General features: G+C 58.3%; 1 protein-coding gene across 1 annotated transcript in view; it reads left to right on the top strand.

Annotated features, from left to right (window-relative positions):
• Positions 1-263: 263 nt before the first annotated feature.
• Positions 264-19,613, top strand: part of SPAG17 (sperm associated antigen 17) — a 384,631-nt gene continuing 365,281 nt past the window's right edge. Inside the window, exon 1 of the mRNA XM_075334839.1 lies at positions 264-365. Within this exon, the coding sequence (XP_075190954.1) occupies positions 264-365 (102 nt within the window). The remainder of the gene's footprint in view (positions 366-19,613) is intronic.

Below are 19,613 nucleotides of genomic sequence, written 5' to 3'. Positions count from 1 at the left end.
TATACCGCACACACACACATATATACACTATATACCGCGCACACACACATATATATACACTATATACCGCACACACACACATATATACACTATATACCGCACACACATATATATATACCGCGCACCTCCCCCTCCTCGCGCTTTCTCCTCAGGCTGGAGATCCGGCCGCTCTAGGACCCCGCGGTGAGGGGCGTGTTCATGACGGTCCGTTGTTGCTAGGATACCTCCGCGTCTCCGGAAGTCGCACATCGCTCCACAACATTATGGGTCCGAAGAGAACGAAGAGCTCCGCGCCCCCCGGAGCCGCCGGTACCGGACCCCCCCGAGCCTGGGAGCCGGGTCTGATCAGCGCCGCCCTGCACGAGGTACGGGGGGGATACGGGGAGACGTGTGGGGGGGATACGGGGGGACGTGTGGGAAGGATACCGATACGGGGGGACGTGTGGGGGAGATACGGGGAGACGTGTGGGGGGGATACGGGGGGACGTGTGGGGGGGGATACGGGGGGACGTGTGGGAAGGATACGGGGAGACGTGTGGGGGGATACGGGGGGACGTGTGGGGGAGATACGGGGAAACGTGTGGGGGGATACGGGGAGACGTGTGGGGGGGATACGGGGAGACGTGTGGGGGGGATACGGGGAGACGTGTGGGGGGGATACGGGGAGACGTGTGGGGGGGATACGGGGAGACGTGTGGGGGGGATACGGGGAGACGTGTGGGGGGATACGGGGGGACGTGTGGGGGAGATACGGGGAAACGTGTGGGGGGATACGGGGAGACGTGTGGGGGGGATACGGGGAGACGTGTGGGGGGGATACGGGGAGACGTGTGGGGGGGATACGGGGAGACGTGTGGGGGGGATACGGGGAGACGTGTGGGGGGGATACGGGGAGACGTGTGGGGGGGATACGGGGAGACGTGTGGGGGGGATACGGGGGGACGTGTGGGGGGGGATACGGGGGGACGTGTGGGAAGGATACGGGGAGACGTGTGGGGGGATACGGGGGGACGTGTGGGGGAGATACGGGGAAACGTGTGGGGGGATACGGGGAGACGTGTGGGGGGGATACGGGGAGACGTGTGGGGGGGATACGGGGAGACGTGTGGGGGGGATACGGGGAGACGTGTGGGGGGGATACGGGGAGACGTGTGGGGGGGATACGGGGAGACGTGTGGGGGGGGATACGGGGAGACGTGTGGGGGGGATACGGGGGGACGTGTGGGAAGGATACGGGGGGACGTGTGGGGGGGATACGGGGAGACGTGTGGGGGGATACGGGGAGACGTGTGGGGGGGATACGGGGAGACGTGTGGGAAGGATACGGGGGGACGTGTGGGGGGGATACGGGGGGACGTGTGGGGGGGATACGGGGGGACGTGTGGGGGGGATACGGGGGGACGTGTGGGGGAGATACGGGGAAACGTGTGGGGGGATACGGGGAGACGTGTGGGGGGGATACGGGGAGACGTGTGGGGGGGATACGGGGAGACGTGTGGGGGGGATACGGGGAGACGTGTGGGGGGGATACGGGGAGACGTGTGGGGGGGATACGGGGAGACGTGTGGGGGGGATACGGGGGGACGTGTGGGGGGGGATACGGGGGGACGTGTGGGAAGGATACGGGGAGACGTGTGGGGGGATACGGGGGGACGTGTGGGGGAGATACGGGGAAACGTGTGGGGGGATACGGGGAGACGTGTGGGGGGGATACGGGGAGACGTGTGGGGGGGATACGGGGAGACGTGTGGGGGGGATACGGGGAGACGTGTGGGGGGGATACGGGGAGACGTGTGGGGGGGATACGGGGAGACGTGTGGGGGGGATACGGGGAGACGTGTGGGGGGGATACGGGGGGACGTGTGGGAAGGATACGGGGGGACGTGTGGGGGGGATACGGGGAGACGTGTGGGGGGATACGGGGAGACGTGTGGGGGGGATACGGGGAGACGTGTGGGAAGGATACGGGGGGACGTGTGGGGGGGATACGGGGGGGACGTGTGGGGGGGATACGGGGGGACGTGTGGGGGGGATACGGGGAGACGTGTGGGGGGGATACGGGGAGACGTGTGGGAGGGATACGGGGGGACGTGTGGGGGGGATACGGGGGGACGTGTGGGAAGGATACGGGGAGACGTGTGGGAGGGATACGGGGAGACGTGTGGGGGGGATACGGGGAGACGTGTGGGAAGGATACGGGGAGACGTGTGGGGGGGATACGGGGAGACGTGTGGGGGGGATACGGGGAGACGTGTGGGGGGGATACGGGGAGACGTGTGGGGGGGGAGACGTGTGGGGGAGATACGGGGAGACGTGTGGGGGGGGAGTCGTGTGGGGGAGATACGGGGAGACGTGTGGGGGGGAGACGTGTGGGGGAGATACGGGGAGACGTGTGGGTAGGATACGGGGAGGTGTGTGAAGAAGATACTGGGAGATATGGGGGGAGATATGGGGAGACGTGGGGAGGTGTGTGTGTGTGTGTGTGTGGGGGAGACGCGGGGAGGTGTGTGTGTGTGTGGGGGAGACGCGGGGAGGTGTGTGTGTGTGTGTGGGGGAGACGCGGGGAGGTGTGTGTGTGTGTGTGGGGGAGACGCGGGGAGGTGTGTGTGTGTGTGGGGGAGACGCGGGGAGGTGTGTGTGTGTGGGGGAGACGCGGGGAGGTGTGTGTGTGTGTGGGGGAGACGCGGGGAGGTGTGTGTGTGTGTGGGGGAGACGCGGGGAGGTGTGTGTGTGTGTGGGGGAGACGCGGGGAGGTGTGTGTGTGTGTGAGGGAGACGCGGGGAGGTGTGTGTGTGTGTGGGGGAGACGCGGGGAGGTGTGTGTGTGTGTGTGGGGGAGACGCGGGGAGGTGTGTGTGTGTGGGGGAGACGTGGGGAGGTGTGTGTGTGTGTGGGGGAGACGCGGGGAGGTGTGTGTGTGTGTGTGGGGGAGACGCGGGGAGGTGTGTGTGTGTGTGTGGGGGAGACGCGGGGAGGTGTGTGTGTGTGTGTGGGGGAGACGCGGGGAGGTGTGTGTGTGTGGGGGAGACGCGGGGAGGTGTGTGTGTGTGTGTGGGGGAGACGCGGGGAGGTGTGTGTGTGTGGGGGAGACGCGGGGAGGTGTGTGTGTGTGTGTGTGTGTGGAGGAGACGCGGGGAGGTGTGTGTGTGTGTGGGGGAGACGCGGGGAGGTGTGTGTGTGTGGGGGAGACGCGGGGAGGTGTGTGTGTATGTGGGGGAGACGCGGGGAGGTGTGTGTGTGTGTGGGGGAGACGCGGGGAGGTGTGTGTGTGTGGGGGAGACGCGGGGAGGTGTGTGTGTATGTGGGGGAGACGTGGGGAGGTGTGTGTGTGTGTGTGGAGGAGACGCGGAGAGGTGTGTGTGTGTGTGTGGAGGAGACGCGGGGAGGTGTGTGTGTGTGTGGGGGAGACGCGGGGAGGTGTGTGTGTGTGTGTGTGTGGGGGAGACGCGGGGAGGTGTGTGTGTGTGTGTGGAGGAGACGCGGGGAGGTGTGTGTGTGTGTGTGTGTGTGTGTGGAGGAGACGCGGGGAGGTGTGTGTGTGTGTGTGTGTGTGGGGGAGACGCGGGGAGGTGTGTGTGTATGTGGGGGAGACGCGGGGAGGTGTGTGTGTGTGGGGGAGACGCGGGGAGGTGTGTGTGTGGGGGAGACGCGGGGAGGTGTGTGTGTATGTGGGGGAGACGTGGGGAGGTGTGTGTGTGTGGAGGAGACGTGGGGAGGTGTGTGTGTGTGTGTGGGGGAGACGCGGGGAGGTGTGTGTGTGTGGGGGAGACGCGGGGAGGTGTGTGTGTGGAGGAGACGCGGGGAGGTGTGTGTGTGGGGGAGACGCGGGGAGGTGTGTGTGTATGTGGGGGAGGCGCGGGGAGGTGTGTGTGTGTGGGGGAGACGCGGGGAGGTGTGTGTGTGTGTGGGGGAGACGCGGGGAGGTGTGTGTGTATGTGGGGGAGACGTGGGGAGGTGTGTGTGTGTGTGTGTGTGTGGAGGAGACGCGGGGAGGTGTGTGTGTGTGTGGGGGAGACGCGGGGAGGTGTGTGTGTGTGGGGGAGACGCGGGGAGGTGTGTGTGTGTGTGGGGGAGACGCGGGGAGGTGTGTGTGTGTGTGGGGGAGACGCGGGGAGGTGTGTGTGTATGTGGGGGAGACGTGGGGAGGTGTGTGTGTGCGTGTGTGGAGGAGACGCGGGGAGGTGTGTGTGTGTGGGGGAGACGCGGGGAGGTGTGTGTGTGTGGGGGGGAGACGCGGGGAGGTGTGTGTGTGTGTGTGGAGGAGACGCGGGGAGGTGTGTGTGTGGGGGAGACGCGGGGAGGTGTGTGTGTGTGGGGGGGGGACGCGGGGAGGTGTGTGTGTATGTGGGGGAGACGCGGGGAGGTGTGTGTGTGTGTGTGTGTGTGTGTGGGAGACGCGGGGAGGTGTGTGTGTGTGTGTGGGGGGGAGACGCGGGGAGGTGTGTGTGTGTGTGTGTGTGGGGGGGAGACACGGGGAGGTGTGTGTGTGTGTGTGGGGGGGAGACACGGGGAGGTGTGTGTGTGTGTGTGTGGGGGAGACACGGGGAGGTGTGTGTGTGTGTGTGTGTGGGAGACGCGGGGAGGTGTGTGTGTGTGTGTGTGTGTGGGGGAGACGCGGGGAGGTGTGTGTGTGTGTGTGTGGGGGAGACGCGGGGAGGTGTGTGTGTGTGGGGGGAGACGCGGGGAGGTGTGTGTGTGTGTGAGGGAGACGCGGGGAGGTGTGTGTGTGTGTGTGAGGGAGACGCGGGGAGGTGTGTGTGTGTGTGTGGGGGAGACGCGGGGAGGTGTGTGTGTGTGTGTGTGGGGGAGACGCGGGGAGGTGTGTGTGTGTGTGTGTGTGTGGGGGAGACGCGGGGAGGTGTGTGTGTGTGTGTGTGTGGGGGGGAGACGCGGGGAGGTGTGTGTGTGTGGGGGAGACGCGGGGAGGTGTGTGTGTGTGTGTGTGGGGGAGACGCGGGGAGGTGTGTGTGTGTGTGTGGGGGGGAGACGCGGGGAGGTGTGTGTGTGTGTGTGTGTGTGTGTGTGGGGGAGACGCGGGGAGGTGTGTGTGTGTGTGTGTGGGAGACGCGGGGAGGTGTGTGTGTGTGTGTGTGTATGTGTGTGTGTGTGTGTGTGTGTGTGTGTGGGGGAGACGCGGGGAGGTGTGTGTGTGTGTGTGTGTGTGTGTGGGAGACGCGGGGAGGGGTGTGTGTGTGTGTGTGTGTGTGTGGGAGATGCGGGGAGGTGTGTGTGTGTGTGTGGGGGGGAGACGCGGGGAGGTGTGTGTGTGTGTGGATGATGCGGGGAGGTGTGTGTGTGTGTGTGGGGGGGGGAGACGCGGGGAGGTGTGTGTGGGGGGGAGACGCGGGGAGGTGTGTGTGTGGGGGGAGACGCGGGGAGGTGTGTGTGGGGGGGAGACGCGGGGAGGTGTGTGTGGGGGGGAGACGCGGGGAGGTGTGTGTGTGGGGGGAGACGCGGGGAGGTGTGTGCATGTGGGGGAGACGCGGGGAGGTGTGTGCGTGTGGGGGAGACGCGGGGAGGTGCGTGTGTGTGTTTGGGGGAGACGCGGGGAGGTGTGTGTGTGTGTGTGGGGGGAGGGGAGATGCGGAGAGGTGCGGTGGGAGACGCGGGGAGGTGTGTGTGTGTGTGTGTGTGTGTGTGTGTGGGAGATGCGGGGAGGTGTGTGTGTGGGAGACGCGGGGAGGTGTGTGTGTGTGTGTGTGTGTGTGTGTGTGTGTGTGGAGATGCGGGGAGGTGTGTGTGTGTGTGTGGGGGAGACGCGGGAGGTGTGTGTGTGTGTGGATGATGCGGGGAGGTGTGTGTGTGTGTGTGTGGGGGGGAGACGCGGGGAGGTGTGTGTGGGGGGGAGACGCGGGGAGGTGTGTGTGTGGGGGGAGACGCGGGGAGGTGTGTGTGGGGGGGAGACGCGGGGAGGTGTGTGTGGGGGGGAGACGCGGGGAGGTGTGTGTGTGGGGGGAGACGCGGGGAGGTGTGTGCATGTGGGGGAGACGCGGGGAGGTGTGTGCGTGTGGGGGAGACGCGGGGAGGTGCGTGTGTGTGTTTGGGGGAGACGCGGGGAGGTGTGTGTGTGTGTGTGGGGGGAGGGGAGATGCGGAGAGGTGCGGTGGGAGACATGACTCAATTACAGTGCGACTATTCTGCGTTCAGACCTGTGTATCATGTGGACTCCGTGGCCCGGCTGTGCTTCATTGTGATGGTCAGCGGTCATGTGACCTGCGCTCAGTGCGGCCCCCACATCACCGCTCCATACACTGCAGGGCTCCGGCCGGACGTGTTTCACCAGTATGAATATAATCTATACACACTGTAATATTAATCGTCTGGTAACAATTAGGATTATGATCTGAAGTTTAATAAGAATCCCTCCGCTCTAGTGACACCACTCACTGACACGAGTAAGAAGGGTGCGGACTCCTTGGATGGAGTCGGGGGGCTTTATATACTTTTGACCATCTTGAGAGATGCTTCTCGTCGGCACACGCATTGATACAGCCTGATGTGTCTCAGCCTTTTACGGTGGAGGTTGGATGTGTCAGAGGTGGGGGTGGGGGCTGTGTTGTCTCAGGGTCGCTCTCTTGGTAAACTTCATCCATGTTCCTTCTTTTCTAAGACATTATCTTCGGCGTAACATAATTACGATATTGGTAGCAGGGAATTACTGGAGATCAAGTTGGCATTTGAGCAATGGCGACACTTTCTGGAGGGGGCCTCCATCCGGTTACTGTAAATGCTGACCACAATAACCTTTATGTTGAGTCGGATAAACGTCTTACAGCGAGACCATCAAGGTCATTTATTTTTAATAGGTTTAATTTTTTCGTTACTTATCTCTCTGGTTCTAAGAACATTAAAGCTGGTGCCTTGTCCATACCTGTGTGGGTGACTGTAGACGTGTGCCTGGTCCGGACCTGTGTGTGGGTGACTGTAGACGTGTGCCTGGTCCGGACCTGTGTGTGGGTGACTGTAGACGTGTGCCTGGTCCGGACCTGTGTGTGGGTGACTGTAGACGTGTGCCTGGTCCGGACCTGTGTGTGGGTGACTGTAGACGTGTGCCTGGTCAGGCCCTTTGTGTGGGTGACTGTAGACGTGTGCCTGGTCAGGCCCTTTGTGTGGGTGACTGTAGACGTGTGTCTGGTCCGGACCTGTGTGTGGGTGACTGGAGACGTGTGTCTGGTCCGGACCTGTGTGTGGGTGACTGTAGACGTGTGCCTCGTCCGGACCTGTGTATGGGTGACTGTAGACGTGTGCCTGGTCCGGACCTGTGTGTGGGTGACTGTAGACGTGTGCCTGGTCCGGACCTGTGTGTGGGTGACTGTAGACGTGTGCCTGGTCCGGACCTGTGTGTGGGTGACTGTAGACGTGTGCCTGGTCCGGACCTGTGTGTGGGTGACTGTAGACGTGTGCCTGGTCCGGACCTGTGTGTGGGTGACTGTAGACGTGTGTCTGGTCCGGACCTGTGTGTGGGTGACTGTAGATGTGGGCCTGGTCCGGACCTGTGTGTGGGTGACTGTAGACGTGTGCCTGGTCCGGACCTGTGTGTGGGTGACTGTAGACGTGTGCCTGGTCTGGACCTGTGTGTGGGTGACTGTAGACGTGTGTCTGGTCCGGATCTGTGTGTGGGTGACTGTAGACGTGTGCCTGGTCCAGACCTGTGTGTGGGTGACTGTAGACGTGTGTCTGGTCCGGACCTGTGTGTGAGTGACTGTAGACGTGTGCCTGGTCCGGACCTGTGTGTGGGTGACTGTAGACGTGGGTCTGGTCCGGACCTGTGTGTGGGTGACTGTAGACGTGTGCCTGGTCCGGACCTGTGTGTGGGTGACTGTGGACGTGGGCCTGGTCCGGACCTGTGAGTGGGTGACTGTAGACGTGTGTCTGGTGTGGACATGTGAGTGGGTGACTGTAGACGTGTGCCTGGTCCGGACCTGTGTGTGGGTGACTGTAGGCGTGTGCCTGGTCCGGACCTGTGTGTGGGTGACTGTAGACGTGTGCCTGGTCTGGACCTGTGTGTGGGTGACTGTAGGCGTGTGCCTGGTCCGGACCTGTGTGTGGGTGACTATAGATGTGTGCCTGGTCCGGACCTGTGTGTGGGGGTGACTGTAGACGTGTGCCTGGTCCGGACCTGTGTGTGGGGGTGACTGTAGACGTGGGTCTGGTCCGGACCTGTGTGTGGGTGACTGTAGACGTGTGCCTGGTCCGGACCTGTGTGTGGGTGACTGTAGACGTGTGCCTGGTCCGGACCTGTGTGTGGGTGACTGTAGACGTGTGTCTGGTCCGGACCTGTGTGTGGGTGACTGTAGACGTGTGTCTGGTCCGGACCTGTGTGTGGGTGACTGTAGACGTGTGCCTGGTCTGGACCTGTGTGTGGGTGACTGTAGACGTGTGCCTGGTCCGGACCTGTGTGTGGGTGACTGTAGACGTGTGCCTGGTCCGGACCTGTGTGTGGGTGACTGTAGACGTGTGCCTGGTCCGGACCTGTGTGTGGGTGACTGTAGGCGTGTGCCTGGTCCGGACCTGTGTGTGGGTGACTGTAGATGTGGGCCTGGTCCGGACCTGTGTGTGGGTGACTGTAGATGTGGGCCTGGTCCGGACCTGTGTGTGGGTGACTGTAGACGTGTGCCTGGTCCGGACCTGTGTGTGGGTGACTGTAGACGTGTGTCTGGTCCGGACCTGTGTGTGGGTGACTGTAGACGTGTGTCTGGTCCGGACCTGTGTGTGGGTGACTGTAGATGTGGGCCTGGTCCGGACCTGTGTGTGGGTGACTGTAGACGTGGGCCTGGTCCGGACCTGTGTGTGGGTGACTGTAGACGTGGGCCTGGTCCGGACCTGTGTGTGGGTGACTGTAGACGTGTGCCTGGTCTGGACCTGTGTGTGGGTGACTGTAGACGTGTGCCTGGTCTGGACCTGTGTGTGGGTGACTGTAGACGTGTGCCTGGTCCGGACCTGTGTGTGGGTGACTGTAGATGTGTGCCTGGTCCGGACCTGTGTGTGGGTGACTGTAGACGTGTGCCTGGTCTGGACCTGTGTGTGGGTGACTGTAGACGTGTGCCTGGTCCGGACCTGTGTGTGGCTGACTGTAGACGTGGGTCTGGTCCGGACCTGTGTGTGGGTGACTGTAGACGTGTGCCTGGTCCGGACCTGTGTGTGGGTGACTGTAGACGTGTGCCTGGTCCGGACCTGTGTGTGGGTGACTGTAGACGTGTGCCTGGTCTGGACCTGTGTGTGGGTGACTGTAGACGTGTGCCTGGTCCGGAACTGTGTGTGGGTGACTGTAGACGTGTGCCTGGTCCGGACCTGTGTGTGGGTGACTGTAGACGTGTGCCTGGTCCGGACCTGTGTGTGGGTGACTGTAGACGTGTGTCTGGTCCGGACCTGTGTGTGGGTGACTGTAGGCGTGTGCCTGGTCCGGACCTGTGTGTGGGTGACTGTAGACGTGTGCCTGGTCTGGATCTGTGTGTGGGTGACTGTAGACGTGTGCCTGGTCCGGACCTGTGTGTGGGTGACTGTAGACGTGTGCCTGGTCTGGACCTGTGTGTGGGTGACTGTAGACGTGTGCCTGGTCTGGACCTGTGTGTGGGTGACTGTAGACGTGTGTCTGGTCCGGACCTGTGTGTGGGTGACTGTAGACGTGTGCCTGGTCCGGACCTGTGTGTGGGTGACTGTAGACGTGGGCCTGGTCCGGACCTGTGTGTGGGTGACTGTAGACGTGGGTCTGGTCCGGACCTGTGTGTGGGTGACTGTAGACGTGGGTCTGGTCCGGACCTGTGTGTGGGTGACTGTAGACGTGGGCCTGGTCCGGACCTGTGTGTGGGTGACTGTAGATGTGGGTCTGGTCCGGACCTGTGTGTGGGTGACTGTAGACCTGTGCCTGGTCCGGACCTGTGTGTGGGTGACTGTAGACGTGTGCCTGGTCCGGACCTGTGTGTGGGTGATCTGTTGTGGTTATCTACAAGAAACATTAGGCTTAAGATGCCTTCACTGACGTTAGGACCTTGGTTTATCGGTCCATACAAAATGAGAACAGTCACTAATCCGGTTGCTTTCCATCTGGCGTTACCGGCATCTTACAAGATTCATAATGATTTCCATAGATGTCTGGTAAAGAAATAAGTGTGTTCGGGAGCCGCTCTTCCCTCGCCTCTGCCTCCGGGCTTAGTCAGTGGCCCATTACATTTTCAGGTGTTCGTAATCGTTGATTCTCGTGTCGTTCGCTGTTCATTGCAGTACTTGGGTATGGTCCTGAGGAGAGGACTTGGGCACCAGCTTCAGATATTCATAAGCTCCTGGTTAGGACATTCCTTCATCTCCGTCCTGAGGGTCCAGAGGTCCCTCTTAGAGATTGGGGTACTGTCACATGGCGTTTTGCACAAACTTCACCGACTGTCATGGCGGCGTGGGGCTCTGCTCAGATTCTGACACTCCGCCAGTGGCTTCTCTTGTGTTTGGGATCAACACATGCAGACACAGCATTGACCTGCTGTGTGCTGATCCAAAGGCAGGCTGCTGGTCTGCTAGCACCTTTGGTCACATGTTGTGGGGAGGCCTATCACATCTGCTCCCTGCTATTTATGCTGGTTGAAACCTTCCACCCATGCCAGCTACAGTTTACCCTATGTTGGTCTGTGAGATGTGATGTTCCAGACTTACTGGTGAAAGTTGTGCTCTTTGCTTGGTGTGTTTGTAGAGTTTACGCCTTTTTTGTCGCTTCCTTCCTGCTCTTGTTTTTCCTCCTAAATCTCTTACTGTCTTTACCTTTGTGTATGTGCATGGTGTGTGACAGTTTTGTTTTTTTCCCTTATCTGTCTATATCTGTGGTTTTTAACACACTCCTGTCCCGTCCCTCCCTGGGGGGGAGGGGAGGGGGAATCAGATCAGGACTGGTCAGGAACAGGGCCAGGAAAGAGACTCAGGCCTCTCCACCATTAGGAGTATCCCTGAGGTTAGGGATAGCTTAGGGTCCCCTAGCTGGAGGGACAGCTTAAGAGCCTCAGTTCCCCGCTATCATATCACATACTCATCATGACACGATCTGACGACAATTATACTGAGCTGAGTGTAACCCTCATGGCTGGTGAGGGCGGCGAGCGGGAGTGGACCCACAGGACCACAGGGGGAAGCCAAGCTTACCCTTTAGTGGGAGGGACTTGAGTAAGCACCCGCCGCAAGGCAGAACGCCAGGTGCCAGTCCCAGGGCAGTAACCGGGACTCTGGCAGCGGAGCAAAGAGAGCAGAAACAGGGATAGTTAATGGACAGGACAAACCGGGCAGAAAAGGGTAGCACAGTCTGGATGGGAAACAGGAGGATGGGTATAAACAGATACAAAACTTCCGGCACGGGTCACCAGGCAAGGGACATCAGGCACACGTATACCGAGCCGAGGACGGCTATCCGGAGCTGAGGGCAGCTATCCGAAGCCGAGGACGGTTGTCCAAGGCCGAGGGCGGCTATCCGGAGCCGAGGGCGGCTATCCGGAGCCGAGGGCGGCTATCCGGAGCCGAGGGCGGCTATCCGGAGCTGAGGACGGCTATCCAGAGCTGAGGACGGCTATCCGGAGCCGAGGATGGTTATATGGAGCCGAGGACGGCTATCCGGAGCCGAGGACGGCTATCCGGAGCCGAGGACGGCTATCCGGAGCCGAGGACGGCTATCCGGAGCCGAGGACGGCTATCCGGAGCCGAGGACGGCTATCCGGAGCGGAGGACAGCAATCTGGAGCCGAGGGCGGCTATCAGGAGCCGAGGACGGTTATATGGAGCCGAGGACGGCTTTTCGAAGCAGAGGGCGGCTATTCAGAGCCAAGGGCGGCTATCCGGAGCCGAGGACGGTTATCCCGAGCTGAGGACGGTAATAGCGAGGTGACGACACTTATACTGAGCCGAAGATGGTTATACCAAGCTGATGACAATTATTTCGAGCTGGGCCAGCGACTGTTGCGCGGGGCCGGTGACGGTTGCGCGGGGCCGGTGACGGTTGCGCGGGGCCGGTGACGGTTGCGCGGGGCCGGTGACGGTTGCGCGGGGCCGGTGACGGTTGCGCGGGGCCGGTGACGGTTACATTGGGCTGATGCCGCTGACGTTATGTGGTTGCGGGATTTCGCTGCCGCCAGTGTGTGACCTTGACGGTGACTGCACATGATGGCGGAGTCTGGGCCCACGTGGGTGCCCGCGGCCGGTGTTTTGGGCCCCTCACCTCTTTGTAACCCTCAGCAGCAGCTCTGGAAATAGCACATTAGATGGAGCAGATATTGCAGCCGCCTCTGCAGACTTCCACGTAACCGCTCATTACAGAGCCACAGACGCCTCGGTGCCGCGCTGCGCCCCATAATTTATACCGTCCTTACGCGTACATGTGAGGAGGGGGCAGCAACAACAAGGAGCTAAAGAGGGTCCGATTAGATGCCCCGATGAAGCAACGCCAGAGGGCGCACCCGGAGCCGACAGCCATACACTGGGTGTGCCCGTCGTGTGGACCCCCAGGAAGCACCAGGCCCCTGAATAACTACCCCACCTGGACAGGCTTACCCCTAGCTAGCCAAAAGGACTTCCCCCCTGCACCCATTAGAAGGGTTTCCTCCAGGTGTAAGGGGCAGGATCCCCAAAATCTGCAGGTTAGAGGATGTCCATTCATTGGCTTAGATTAATTAGGGGCTTTTCTAGAATTCCGCACCCCTGGACCTCACTTACACCCGCCCGGGATCCCCACAGACGAGGAGGAAGCTGCACTGTACGAGGGTGGGCTATGGCCTGCTCATCCTGAGCTCCTGCTGCTTCAGTGTGACCCTGTCCTTGTCCTGGGAGCTCGCCATCCGTTGGTGTGACCCTGTCCTTGTCCCGGGAGCTCGCCATCCGCTGGTGTGACCCTATCCTTGTCCCGGGAGCTCGCCATCCGCTGGTGTGACCCTGTCCTTGTCCCGGGAGCTCGACATCCGCTGGTGTGACCCTGTCCTTGTCCCGGGAGCTCGCCATCCGCTGGTGTGATCCTGTCCTTGTCCTGGGAGCTCGCCATCCGTTGGTGTGACCCTGTCCTTGTCCCGGGAGCTCGCCATCCGCTGGTGTGACCCTGTCCTTGTCCCGGGAGCTCGCCATCCGCTGGTGTGACCCTGTCCTTGTCCCGGGAGCTCGCCATCCGCTGGTGTGACCCTGTCCTTGTCCTGGGAGCTCGCCATCCGCTGGTGTGACCCTGTTTTTGTCCTGGGAGCTCGCCATCCGCTGGTGTGACCCTGTCCTTGTCCCGGGAGCTCGCCATCCGCTCCTGTTCCCCTCCCCCGCTGATATCTGCGTTCTTTGCACTTATTGAAGTACACGGGCTCTTAATATTTTGCACCTGTTGGAGGATTTTGGATTTCCGTTCGCCAGATCCAGCCATGTAATGAAGCCTTGTGCAAACAGAGGGGCTTATTCCCGGCTGCCGGGGACCCGCGCGTCTGGGCCGGGTGGAGGGGGCTTCCAGGGGGTGGGGAGGGGGCGCGCTCACACCTCGCCCTGTACAACGCTCTCATTATTACTACCTGGTGCACCAGGGGTTACGCAGGAAAATGTCCCCACAAAAATGAAAACCATAAATTAGGCAAAAATAAAGCCCGACAATACAGGTTGTGTCCGGCCGTGGCGGGGCGAGGGCCCGTGATTGATGGGCGGCCGGGGGCCCGTGATTGATGGGCGGCCGGGGGCCCGGGCCAGGGCTCAGCTGGCCGCTCTAATCCCGGTAAAGCTACCTATACGATTTGTAGGTTTAGTGCGGTGTCCGCCGCTGCTGGGGAGGGGTATCACCTAACAGCCCGCCATAAAGGGGACTTAACGTATGGGAAAACCTGGCGGTGCTTAACCCCTCCAGTGCCAAGCTCTGGAGACGGCGGCGCGGGCACGTGATGGCGCCAAATTCACCTCTGCTCCCATCCACAGATGTATGTGTGTATTACAAAGGAAAGTGGCAGAGGACAGAGAATTATTTCTATGGGGGACACGACTGATCGGATGCGTCCTCCTCACTCATAAAAGCCCCCATATGATTCTGTCAGATTCTGCATTATATCTTGTAACCCCCTGTATTATACTCCAGAGCTGCACTCACTATTCTGCTGGTGCAGTCACTGTGTACATACATTACTGATCCTGAGTTACCTCCTGTATTATACTCCAGAGCTGCACTCACTATTCTGCTGGTGCAGTCACTGTGGACATACATTACTGATCCTGAGTTACCTCCTGTATTATACTCCAGAGCTGCACTCACTATTCTGCTGGTGCAGTCACTGTGTACATACATTACTGATCCTGAGTTACCTCCTGTATTATACTCCAGAGCTGCACTCACTATTCTGCTGGTGCAGTCACTGTGTACATACATTACTGATCCTGAGTTACCTCCTGTATTATTCTCCAGAGCTGCACTCACTATTCTGCTGGTGCAGTCACTGTGCACATACATTACTGATCCTGAGTTACCTCCTGTATTATACTCCAGAGCTGCACTCACTATTCTGCTGGAGCAGTCACTGTGTACATACATTACTGATCCTGAGTTACCTCCTGTATTATTCTCCAGAGCTGCACTCACTATTCTGCTGGTGCAGTCACTGTGCACATACATTACTGATCCTGAGTTACCTCCTGTATTATACTCCAGAGCTGCACTCACTATTCTGCTGGGGCAGTCACTGTGTACATACATTACTGATCCTGAGTTACCTCCTGTATTATACCCCAGAGCTGCACTCACTATTCTGCTGGTGCAGTCACTGTGGACATACATTACTGATCCTGAGTTACCTCCTGTATTATACTCCAGAGCTGCACTCACTATTCTGCTGGTGCAGTCACTGTGTACATACATTACTGATCCTGAGTTGCCTCCTGTATTATACTCCAGAGCTGCACTCACTATTCTGCTGGTGCAGTCACTGTGTACATACATTACTGATTCTGAGTTACCGCCTGTATTATACTCCAGAGCTGCACTCACTATTCTGCTGGTTTTCTGTTTGTTCCCAGGCAGCAGCTTCCTGCGTCCCGCACCTTTCTAGTGAATGTGGACCCCACCATGCTTTGCTTGTGCTGAGAATGGATGAAAGACGTGGGAATCTGCAGCCTGAGAGCGAACAGAAAGATGAATGAATGAGCCAGAGTGCAGCATATAGGGAAACCACGTGATGTAACAGCAGCACTCAGATTACTGCTCTTAGTCACTGGGGTTTAAGGCATGGAGGTATGTAAGACCCCATGAAACAGCAGAATAGTGACTGCAGCTTTGGAGGTGACTGGAGGATAAGACACGATGTAACAGCAGAATAGTGACTGCAGCTCTGGAGGTGACTGGAGGATAAGACACAATGTAACAGCAGAATAGTGACTGCAGCTCTGGAGGTGACTGGAGGATAAGACACAATGTAACAGCAGAATAGTGACTGCAGCTCTGGAGGTGACTGGAGGATAAGACACGATGTAACAGCAGAATAGTGGGTGCAGCTCTGGAGGTGACTGGAGGATAAGACCTGAGGAAACAGCAGAATAGTGGGTGCAGCTCTGGAGGTGACTGGAGGATAAGACACGAAGTAACAGCAGAATAGTGGGCGCAGCTCTGGAGGTGAGTGGAGGCTTGCTGTGACTCTGTGTTCTCGTGTATTTTCCCACACAATCTTCTGGGGTCGTGTTCTCAGGGGGGATTGTGTGGATTGTTCCCGCTGGTTATATTTGGGATGTCCGCTGCTCTCCCCTCCGGGCTTCCTCCGCTGCTGAGGACACAGCGGGGTCTGGTACTTATTTAGGCTGGATGATGCGGGAAGATGGTGGCTGTCATTCCTCCGGTGATTGATGGCGCTGGACCCCGCAGCAGTGGGTGTCTGCACTTTGATGTGCGCCATTCTCATGCATCATTCATGCATCAAAGTCCAGATGGGCCCAGGAGGATCGGTAAAACAATTAGTAACTTCAGGCCATGATGGATGTCCTGGGGTCACAGGGGGGGGGCGCGTCTAATGTATGAGTCACACCAGAGGATGAGCATCACGAAAACTGACTGCAACAGACACTGAGGGGCGTGACGTCACCGGAGCGAGGGGCGTGACGTCACCGGAGCGAGGGGCGTGACGTCACCGGAGCGAGGGGCGTGACGTCACCGGAGCGAGGGGCGTGACGTCACCGGAGCGAGGGGCGTGACGTCACCGGAGCGAGGGGCGTGACGTCACCGGAGCGAGGGGCGTGACGTCACCGGAGCGAGGGGCGTGACGTCACCGGAGCGAGGGGCGTGATGTCACCGGAGCGAGGGGTGTGACGTCACCGGGGGTGTGGCCATGAAGTATGAGGTGATGTCACTGAGGGTGTGATGTCACTGTGTGGGGTGGTATAATTTGGAGCCGCCTTATGATGTCATTATTGTGCGTGTGATCAGTATGAGAGTGGCCCACATGCACACAGGTGACTCCCCCTGTGGACCCCTTTGGACCCCTGTGGACCCCGCTGCAGTAGTTGGCCCTCGCCTCTTATGTGTGATATTTTGATGTCACTGAACATATCCCAGGTCCAGTTCTGTTACAATCTGGGCCTCTGGCGCCGGCTCTCAGCTGTAATTTGAGGTCTTCACACCCTGATTGGAGGAAGTTTGTGAATTTCCACTCTTTAATCTGTCGCTGAATCTTTTTCAAGGGATCAAAAGTAATTGGACAATGATCTCAGACGCTCTTTAATGGCTCAAGGGCGGTTCCCTCATTATCCATCATCAATTAATCAGATAAAAGGTCTGGAGCTGATTCCGGTTGCAGCTTTTCTATTTGGAGCTGTTGCTGTGACCCCACAACATACAATCAGAGGAAGAGACACCAGCCATCATTAGACTGGAAAGAAAGAAATCATCAGAGGCCAGAAATGTGAGGAGCCGCCAAATCCACAGCTTACTGCATTCTGCAAAAGAAGAGCAGCGCACTGGTGACCTGGGAGCGGAGACACCAGAGGTGGATGATCACACAATGCTACCCATGGTGAAGAAAACCACAACATCCCCCAAGTGAAGACCACTCTACAGGCCACCATAAAGAGAAGCAAATACAGAGGAGTCACCTCAAGGAGCAAATACAGAGGAGTCACCACAAGGAGCAAATACAGAGGAGACACCACAAGGAGGAAATACAGAGGAGTCCCCACAAGGGGCAAATACAGAGGAGTCACCACAAGGGGCAAATACAGAGGAGTCACCACAAGGAGCAAATACAGAGGAGTCACCACAAGGAGCAAATACAGAGGAGTCACCACAAGGGGCAATTACAGAGGAGTCACCACAAGGAGCAAATACAGAGGAGTCACCACAAGGTGCAAATACAGAGGAGTCCCCACAAGGAGCAAATACAGAGGAGACACCACAAGGAGCAAATACAGAGGGGTCACCACAAGGAGGAAATACAGAGGAGTCACCACAAGGAGCAAATACAGAGGAGTCACCACAAGGTGCAAATACAGAGGAGTCACCACAAGAAGCAAATACAGAGGAGTCACCACAAGGGGCAAATACAGAGGAGTCACCACAAGGAGCAAATACAGAGGAGTCACCACAAGGTGCAAATACAGAGGAGTCACCACAAGAAGCAAATACAGAGGAGTCACCACAAGGGGCAAATACAGAGGAGTCACCACAAGGGGCAAATACAGAGGAGTCACCACAAGGAGCAAATACAGAGGAGTCACCACAAGGAGCAAATACAGAGGAGTCACCACAAGGAGCAAATACAGAGGAGTCACCACAAGGGGCAAATACAGAGGAGTCACCACAAGGAGCAAATACAGAGGAGTCACCACAAGGGGCAAATACAGAGGAGTCACCACAAGGAGCAAATACAGAGGAGTCACCACAAGGGGCAAATACAGAGGAGTCACCACAAGGGGCAAATACAGAGGAGTCACCACAAGGAGCAAATACAGAGGAGTCACCACAAGGAGCAAATACAGAGGAGTCACCACAAGGAGCAAATACAGAGGAGTCACCACAAGGGGCAAATACAGAGGAGTCACCACAAGGAGCAAATACAGAGGAGTCACCACAAGGGGCAAATACAGAGGAGTCACCACAAGGAGCAAATACAGAGGAGTCACCACAAGGAGCAAATACAGAGGAGTCACCACAAGGTGCAAATACAGAGGAGTCACCACAAGGGGCAAATAAAGAGGAGTCACCACAAGGAGCAAATACAGAGGAGTCACCACAAGGAGCAAATACAGAGGAGTCACCACAAGGGGCAAATACAGAGGAGTCACCACAAGGAGCAAATACAGAGGAGTCACCACAAGGGGCAAATACAGAGGAGTCACCACAAGGGGCAAATACAGAGGAGTCACCACAAGGTGCAAATACAGAGGAGTCACCACAAGGGGCAAATACAGAGGAGTCACCACAAGGAGCAAATACAGAGGAGTCACCACAAGGAGCAAATGCAGAGGAGTCACCACAAGGAGCAAATACAGAGGAGTCACCACAAGGTGCAAATACAGAGGAGTCACCACAAGGTGCAAATACAGAGGAGACACCACAAGGGGCAAATACAGAGGAGTCACCACAAGGAGCAAATACAGAGTAGTCACCACAAGATGCAAATACAGAGGAGTCACCACAAGATGCAAATACAGAGGGGTCACCACAAGATGCAAATACAGAGGGGTCACCACAAGGGGCAAATACAGAGGGGTCACCACAAGGATCAAATACAGAGGGGTCACCACAAGGATCAAATACAGAGGGGTCACCACAAGGAGCAAATACAGAGGAGGTCACCACAAGGAGCAAATACAGAGGAGGTCACCACAAGGAGCAAATACAGAGGAGTCACCACAAGGAGCAAATACAGAGGAGTCACCACAAGGGGCAAATACAGAGGAGTCACCACAAGGGGCAAATACAGAGGAGTCACCACAAGGGGCAAATACAGAGGAGTCATCACAAGGAGCAAATACAGAGGAGTCACCACAAGGAGCAAATACAGAGGAGTCACCACAAGGAGCAAATGCAGAGGAGTCACCACAAGGTGCAAATACAGAGGAGTCACCACAAGGAGCAAATACAGAGGAGTCACCACAAGGTGCAAATACAGAGGAGTCACCACAAGGTGCAAATACAGAGGAGACACCACAAGGAGCAAATGCAGAGGAGTCACCCCAAGGTGCAAATACAGAGGAGTCACCACAAGGAGCAAATGCAGAGGGGTCACCACAAGGAGCAAATGCAGAGGGGTCACCACAAGGAGCAAATGCAGAGGGGTCACCACAAGGAGCAAATGCAGAGGGGTCACCACAAGGAGCAAATACAGAGGAGTCACCACAAGGAGCAAATACAGAGGAGTCACCACAAGGAGCAAATACAGAGGAGTCACCACAAGGGGGAAATACAGAGGAGTCACCACAAGGAGCAAATGCAGAGGGGTCACCACAAGGAGCAAATGCAGAGGGGTCACCACAAGGGGCAAATACAGAGGAGTCCCCACAAGGAGCAAATACAGAGGGGTCACCACAAGGAGCAAATACAGAGGGGTCACCACAAGGAGCAAATGCAGAGGAGACACCACAAGGAGCAAATGCAGAGGGGGTCCCCACAAGGAGCAAATACAGAGGGGTCACCACAAGGAGCAAATACAGAGGGGTC

Source organism: Anomaloglossus baeobatrachus, chromosome 2 (assembly GCF_048569485.1).
Source record: "Anomaloglossus baeobatrachus isolate aAnoBae1 chromosome 2, aAnoBae1.hap1, whole genome shotgun sequence".
In the NCBI taxonomy this organism is placed as follows: domain Eukaryota; kingdom Metazoa; phylum Chordata; class Amphibia; order Anura; family Aromobatidae; genus Anomaloglossus; species Anomaloglossus baeobatrachus.
Note: the sequence above shows the minus strand (reverse complement) of the source record. Positions and strands in the feature narration are given on the sequence as shown.